At 44.0% G+C, this 8,421-nt stretch overlaps 1 protein-coding gene across 5 annotated transcripts in view; it reads left to right on the top strand.

Moving 5' to 3' along the window:
* LOC102293743 (palmitoyltransferase ZDHHC14) overlaps positions 1–8,421 on the top strand; it is a 58,469-nt gene that overhangs the window by 34,072 nt on the left and 15,976 nt on the right. For all 5 annotated transcript variants that reach the window (XM_005922393.3, XM_014333605.2, XM_014333604.2 and 2 more), the window contains exons 4-5: positions 869–1,021; positions 7,753–7,890. In XM_005922393.3, coding sequence (XP_005922455.1) covers positions 869–1,021; positions 7,753–7,890 — 291 coding nt within the window. The remainder of the gene's footprint in view (positions 1–868; positions 1,022–7,752; positions 7,891–8,421) is intronic.

Below are 8,421 nucleotides of genomic sequence, written 5' to 3'. Positions count from 1 at the left end.
CACACACACACACACACACACACACACACACACACACACACACACACCACTCTGTTGGCAATGCTACAGGCTTCTGTGTAAATGATCACAAAATTATCTTCCCACTCACACAATCTCCTGCTCTCAGCATGTGTAAGAGTGCTCAAAGCAAGCAGAGCAATAATGGGATCCAGTCTATACCTTTTCACGACCGCCACCGCGCTCATCTTTACCGTTTAGCCTGTCATCTCCACTGTCTTCCGCCACCAGAAGCCATTCAGAGCAGCTTGGCAGCGGTTTTCTTTTTTCTTTTCATAATGGAATCTGAGCATTGTTGTATTAATTCCACTTAGTAGTGCCTGACCTGGGTGCAGTTTTACAGTCAGGTTCATTAGCATTTGAACAGCGACACACGGTGTGTAGTTTTGCCTCTGTTAACCACACAGGATCAAGACGTGATTGAAGTGCAGACTTTCAGCTTTGATTCAGCAAGTGTTGCTTTAACTGTTTAGGAATTACAACCATTTCCATCCATAGTTACTCATATTCAGGCACTCAAAAGCAAACTGGATCATTTTAAATGTAAAGACCAGGATTATCAATGGATTTATCAGTTCAGTAGTGGACAGGATCACCTTTCATAACATGCATCATGCACTAGATTTTCTGTCTTAATATCGAGTTAAATTTTGGCACTTCAGTAGTAATCCTGTGACAAGTATTCTCCTTGTTTTTAATGTATTTGAATCTGGTGTCACCCTACCAGTGCAGTAGTGATAACACGCCCACAGCAATAACGCCACGTGCATGCTGCAGCGTATGTGGGAGCTTTGACATCAGGTGTCTTTTCTCTTTGATCTTTATGTCTCTCTCCTTTATTTTCCCCAAGATGTGGCTAATGGCGGTACCGGCTACAGGCCCCCTCCCAGGACTAAGGAGGTGGTCATCAATGGCCAGACAGTCAAACTGAAGTATTGCTTCACCTGCAAGATCTTCAGACCACCGCGTGCCTCCCATTGCAGCCTCTGTGACAACTGTGTGGGTGAGTGGCAGTTATGCTGTTTGCAGATTAGGAATTTGGGATTTGGAGTGTCGAGACCAAGCCGGGGGCATCTATTCGCTCTCTATCCACTTCCTGGGTAATATGTATTTTAATTAAAGGTCAGTGAGGTCAGAAACAAGCTTTTATTCATCCAAGAATCAGGAAATTCTTATGTTAAAGCAGCCAAAACATAAAATCCAGGCATGGTCAATAAACAAATTCAGGATCACAAAATAAGCTCAAATAGAAAAATCAAATCGGGCTTCATCGGGTGAGGGCCTCCAGCTCGCACTGGAACGGTTCGCAGCAGAGTGTGAAGCAGCGGGAATGAGGATCAGCACCTCCAAATCTGAGGCCATGGTTCTCAGCCGGAAAAGGGTGGAGTGCCCACTCCGGGTCGGGGATGAGTTCCTGCCCCAAGTGGAGGAGTTCAAGTATCTCGGGGTCTTGTTCGCGAGTGATGGGAGAAGGGAGCCGGAGATCAACAGACGGATTGGGGCTGCGGCTGCAGTAATGCAGACGCTGCACCGGTCCGTCGTGGTGAAGAGAGAGCTGAGTGTAAAAGCGAAGCTCTCAATTTACCGGTCGATCTACGTCCCTACCCTCACCTATGGCCACGAGCTGTGGGTAGTGACCGAAAGAACGAGATCGCGGATACAAGCGGCAGAAATGAACTTCCTCCGAAGGGTGGCTGGCCTCTCCCTTAGAGATAGGGTGAGAAGTTCGGCCATCCGGGAGGGGCTCAGAGTAGAGCAGCTGCTGCTCCACATCGAAAGGAGCCAGCTGAGGTGGTTCGGGCATCTGACAAGGAGGCCCCGGGGCAGACCCAGGACACGCTGGAGAGATTATATCTCTCGGCTGGCCTGGGAACGTTTTGGTATTCCCCCGGATAAGCTGGAGGAGGTGGCTGGGGAGAGGGAGGTCTGGGCCTCTTTGCTTAGGCTGCTGCCCGCGCGACCCGGCCCCGGATAAAGCGGATGAAGATGGATGGATGGATGGATGGATGGAGAAAAATCAAATCTAAATACGTTTCAATGAGAAGCTTAATAAGTAGGATCTATTGAAATAAAAATATTAAAACATAATAGCAGAACAGATCAGCAACATAGGCTGTATAAAAAGATGGAGAGAGCCAATAAGACCGGCATGCCCCCTGGTGGCTATTAGTAGGAATGTAGGAGATGTGGAAGCTAGCTGTCTCTGGGCAGCAATGTGTGAAAAGGTCAAATCATCACTTTGTAAAAAAATGTTATTACCCCAACAAAACTAGATCGGGTTTCATTAAAGTGTTTTTGGGAGTTTTACAACCTGCAGAGAAGAAATAATAGTTTACGAAGGTAAAGATGTTTCATTAAAGCCAAAGTGTTTCATCAGAGAGCTGTAAAACAGCTGTTCTGTGCTGTGTGCCTGTGTGGGATTGAAAGCAATAGGTCTTTGGTATATTCTTTTAAATTTAACTCAAGTCACTTCCAACTGCCTTTTGTCTCACGTCATTATAGACGATACTTAGAAGCAGTGGAAGTCCGGTTCTTCCTTTTTTGTTGTTGTTTTAGTGTTTTTGTCCCCAATCCTCATTTTTTCTCTCTCTGTATAGAAAACCAGGCTATTTTAGTTCCTGGTGAACTGAAGAGACACAGAAACATGGAAAAGGAGAGGCTTAACACGCGAGGATAAATCAAACTGTTCAGCTTCTGCTGTCCTCTGATTCAGACCAAACCTGTATTTTCCAACAGGAAACTACATCCTGGAAATTGTTTGGTTCAAAATGATTTTACAATCAGTTTACAGTTTTGCACCTGTACATATGAACATATATGAACCTGTATATATAAATGTTTAGCTAGTGATGCAGGCCTTCTGGGAATATACAGCAGACACTGTGGTTGGAGGTGTTTGGCATCCACAGAGTAGAAGGGAATTAGAAACCAACCGTCTGAGATGGTTTTGCTGCTCTATAAAACCACATGCTGCGTCTCCTGAGAGAACCGAGGCACAGCAAGGTAATTATTAAAAGATGGAGACAGAGATGCAGAGACCTTTGTGTCGGTATCTGTCTCATCTGGGTTTTTGTGCGCCTCACTCTTCAGAGACAGCTCAGTCTTTGAATTGTCTGTTTCCTTGTCAGAAGAGGAACTGAAAACCTGGGAGACAAAGATGAGGAAGTAGTAAACACGGGAAAAAGATGTGGCGGTAAGCAGATGTGACAGATGCACGCTGACAGGAAGGAAGATTGGAAGCTGAGCGCAGAGATAAAAGGGCAGGTATCCTGGCAAACAGAGGGGCACGTTTTAATGAATGTGTGCACTTTATATGCACGCAATCACATTGTGAAACGTAGCAGAAAAGGCCCAAAAACACACAGCGAAGTAAATGAGCGGAAAATGGAATCAAAAAGCTTTCCACAAACCAAACATGGTCACAGAGCAGGGCGGCTCATAAAGATCCTTGGTTATGAATTCTAAACACGCCGTTTAGATTCCAGCTGTGAGTCACAGATGGAGGGAAGTGAAACGGGACAAAGAGTTGGGCTCCACGCTGCGGGTGGGTGTGGGTGATAAACTCGACTCTCCAGGCTGCTCTCTAAGCTCTCGGCCTCCACCCGACTAATGATGAAAAATGGTTTGGGAGCTGGATGACTGATAAGACTTTTTCTGGGACCTCTTCTCTCGACTGGCGTTTATTCTTAAACTGTAAATGGGGATTACTCTGGCAGTGTTTCCCTGCCTCTTGACTCTCTCGCTCCCTGCCGCTGCTGCTCTAAAAGCCAGGGGGATAACAAGCTCTTAAATAAGTAAGGAGCCAGAATGGATAGGCCCTCCCTAGTGCAAGCGGAGGATAGGAGGATGGCAGAGTCACTTCCTTTTAAGAGGGCTATCCCCTCGGGAGTCATAGAGGAAGCTTATAAAAGTGAAGCACACAGATGCCACCTCCTTTTCCCTGCAGCCGTATTCTGTTGTTTTCTGTACAGTGTGTACAGTGGGGTCTGTGTTTGAGCTGTGAGTGGATGCTGTGGAAGGTGGACTTCAGGATCGTTTGCTGTGATTCATTTTTTTTCTGATGCTTATTTTGTTAGATGAAGTTTTAATGACCCCATTAGGGAAATGACATTACTACGTAAGCAAAACAACAAGAGGGCGATAGTTTTCGTTAGAGATGGCAAGATACCACTTTATGTCAGATACCGATATCATAAATTTGGATATCTGCCGATACCGATATAAATCCGATATAGTGTGTTTTATATTGAATAAAGCGGTTTTTAAAAAAATATCTTGCTGCATTTTGTATAAGTTGATACTCAAGTTTAAAAAACCCCCCCAAAAAACAAGCAAAACTAAAGCTAGTCTGTTACACCTGTATGCAAAAAATACACTGCACCCAAAATATTTCATAGTTCAGCAACACTGATCAATCTAATAAACCTGCTCCATCCTCCCTATTCTGGTATGTTAAAGAGTACTTAGTGGAAATATTAAATAACCTACCTAATGGGGTTGCCAACTCCCCAGCAAAAAAAAAGAAAAGGAAACACCCCCCACCCTCCACCTCGTGATGCTTAATTGACGTAATCAACTTTAATTTAATACACGAAAAAACAAACCCCATAATGCACAGAAATCAATAATTTTTCTACAATAATTAAATAGATTCAACATCTTTCTTCAACAGAACTGCAGACTGCACAGATGGCATCTTCCCAAAGGAAAAAGTAGTAAAGCTTACTAGGGTATATTAGACTTAACAGTTACTATATACAGTAATGGACTTCTATACATTTTACATCAGATTAAAACTTTGGGTGTAAGATTCAGATAATTATTTATTAAAAACTCGACATTTTATCTGAGAATAAGAAAGAAAAGTATGTCTTTGTGCCCCTTTTCCCTGTTCATGCCCTATCGACCCCCCTGGCTAAACTTTGCTAGATCCGCCCCTGCACAGTTACCAGCCGTCAGCTGGGTAGAAAAAGATCCTGGTGTAGAAAGTAATATTAAATAAATTCTTACATAGGGATGGGTATCGTTTAGGTTTTATCCGATACTGGTGCCAAATCGGTACTTTTGAAACGGTGCCGGTGCTCAAACCGGTGCTTAAAGAATGGAGAACACAAAATTGGTCCAAAAACCTCTCATGTTCAGCTGTTTTTTGTAAAAAGATAACAATGTTAGCCTTTTCTGCAGCTATGGGGCATATATGGTATCACTCTTGGCTGGAAGCAGTGCTTAAACAATGGAAAAAACACAAACTTTGTCCAAAAACCTCTCATGTTTAAGCTGTTTTCCACTTTTTCTTTGGTCATTTTAGCCTTTTTGGCCAGGGTGAAGGGAGTATCTGCCATCAAACAAGAGGACAGCCACATGTAACTATGATGATGTTTGCTAGTTCACCTTACCTGCATTAATGTGATAACGTGGTTAGCCTACTCAACGTAAATTACACACGAACAACATTAAGCTACTGACCCAGAGAAGAACAGCTGCTGCTGCATCATCATCCTTATCATTTCTGCTACACTGGCAGGGCTAGGGGCCAGGACTCTCCTCTTCGTGGTTTTGGGGGATGTTGCTCCAGGTCCGATAACTGGCAACCCACCCGCAGTAGATGCGCTCGGTGTGAGGTCTCGCAGCAAGCTATCAAATACGCCGCATTTCTTGGCTTTAAAAAAACCCCGCTATGCGTCGCCAGGTGTTTCATCGGATTCGAGGTGTTACCTCCTTTGACAGTATCACAGTATCAGCTTAAAGCACTTGTTGCTGCTGAGTTTGCATATTTTGCTCTGAAGTACAGCCAGACTTTGGCCGCTTTGCCTTGGGCATTTTTAATCTGTAGCTCTGCTCTAAAAGAACGTACGTACCTGGGCCCGCCTACTATCCTCGGAAACGTAAAATGATTGGCTAGAAGTGTATCACAGCTCAGGAAAAAAAAGCACCAAAATAAAGCACCGAAATGTGCGCTGCTTTTCGGTCTGGTTACTACCGTTTATGTCAGGCACCGGACACCGGTACCCATCCCTATTCTTACAACAGCTTATCAAGGTTAATAGTGCTGCTGTTGTTCAGCCGCTGGTTTCCTCTTTCTGGCGCGAAGTGGGCCAAAAACAAAGAAGAGAGATGGAGTCACGACAGAAAAGCCGATCAGCTGATCATTAAGCAGTTTCACGATTGAAGTAGCAGCAGGAGAGGGAGGGCGAGGTAGTCGCTCCATATATCAGTTGTTAAGCTTAATGTGGGAATGCTTTACAAACATTCAGAGATGGACTTACACACTTGCTTTACTTCTCTCTGGGATCACTTTCTTGGAGATGAAATGATTTGGTAGCGAGGCTACAAATGCTCAACCAGACCGCTGACAGGTCTCGCACGCCACAGCCGCTCTATCACATGAGCACACTGCTCCGACGTGCTAAGGTTATGAGCTGAGTTATGCCATGTCGCAAGTTTTGTGAGGTGCTTTTGTGATATTTAATGAATCGGATTAAATATTTTTATTTTTCTCCGATATCCGATCCAGTAATTTAGGTCAGTATTGGACCGATACGTAATATCGGATCGGTCCATCTCTAGTTTTCGTTATAGGTTAATATCACTGCCGTCTCATCTTGTGTTAGCCGTAGTCTCCACCTGATCCATAAAGTGTAAAGGTAACAAGATGAAACGGGTCTATTTTACACTTCATCCTTTAATCGCTGCAGAATATTGTTCCGTGCGCTGGGATCTGCATTTCTGCAGATTCTTTGAATTTTTAAGTTCTAAATTTGATATTCAAAGATGATAAAGAGAGTCAAGTCGTGTATCGAGGATGGATTTTAACTTTTGTTTTTATGTTATTTAGATCTGAAAACACTCTTGAAAAAGCAGTGTCGCGACCCTGTGGTATCCCTTGAGCCAAAGAGCCCACAATTAACATATAAAACATGTTTTTCCTTCTTCCACAATCATCTGTCACCTAACGGTAACGATCGGGGCAGACTTTGTGATCGGCAGCTTTTACTGTTAGTGTTTACAGTGTTTGTCTAAAGGGAGGCACTGGTTTAACCAGGCGTTGATTCATGGAGACAAATCGAGGTCATGTCATCTCACTAAACCAATAATGGCTCTGATTAATTAGTTAAGGGGCTACCACTGTGCACAGCTAGTGTTCCACACTCAGACATGGGACTGTGGAGTGAGACTGATGAAGTAACAGCTCTAACAGCAATCAGTGACATGATTGGTGCCCTGGAGCTGCTTTCAGTTTGGCTGAATAAAATGTCACCGGCTGACTTTTAATGGTAAGGATTTCACAAGCAGCTGAAGGTTTCAAACTACATCAAGAATTACAGAGCAGTTTATCAAAAATTACCGGCAGTTTTATTCAAGCAGTCGATTTCAAACATTCTTGGCTTTAACCTCGTCCCACTGTGGCAGGGAGAGTTTTACTCAGTCATGTAAGAAACACATCATTTCTCTATTAGCTTGTTATATAAATAGGAAGGTTGTCCTTTGTGAAAATGTTTTATATTATTATGCCAAGACCCAGAGGGACACTTCCCCTTTCCCCCAGTTTCCCACAGTTCAGGATTTGTGCTGTTTATCTGCACTGAAGTGACCTGGTTCTGTTTGTGAACATCTGTGCTTTATGAGAAACGTGATGTCTCAGCCAGTTTTACCGAAGCGTTGGAGGATCGCCACGTTAGGTGCGCTTGTCCTTGAAACCGGAATAAACTTGTGCGTCTCTCCCTCTCCACACAGAGCGCTTCGACCACCACTGTCCCTGGGTGGGGAACTGCGTGGGGAGGAGGAACTACCGCTTCTTCTACATGTTCATCCTCTCGCTCTCCTTCCTCACCATCTTCATCTTCGCCTTCGTCATCACGCACATCATTTTAAGTAAGTATCCACAAGGACGCGTGCTCTCAGGCGTAGTGCAGACGCACAGTCCTCCGGGCTGTTTCCAGTCAGCAGGTTGTAAGTGGGCGTCGTGAAAAGCTGCAGCTTTCTGGCTCTTTACCATATTTCCAGCTGGGAGCAGGCAGCGGGTTGTTGGGCTCAGTGTGTGTGTCTTCAGATATTGCTCATGTTGTGGGGAGTGAGACATATCACAGAGCCTTTCTTATGGGGACACAAAACAGATTATTGTATCCTTTGCAGTTTTGGTCTTTTTCTTTGACCAAAATGTGGACGTTAAGTAGGATCGTAGATGTGTAGTCGAGCTTCTCATACAGCTAATCCTACCAAATTATTGAAGTTTACTGTTTTCATCTCGTGTAATCAGGTGGATAAAATCATGTCTTAAAGACAGAAAATGAATACATATTAGCAGTACAACAATAACATTGTTGGTGAACCTCAAGGTTGAGCTGTAGGTCCTCTGATGTTTAGTTAATGACTGATGTGGACATACTGGAACTTTGCTCTCTT

The sequence above is a fragment of the Haplochromis burtoni genome, unplaced genomic scaffold (genome assembly GCF_018398535.1).
Source record: "Haplochromis burtoni strain Fernald_Lab_line unplaced genomic scaffold, NCSU_Asbu1 Contig_55, whole genome shotgun sequence".
Lineage (NCBI taxonomy): Eukaryota > Metazoa > Chordata > Actinopteri > Cichliformes > Cichlidae > Haplochromis > Haplochromis burtoni.
This window is presented reverse-complemented; position numbering and strand designations above follow the sequence as displayed.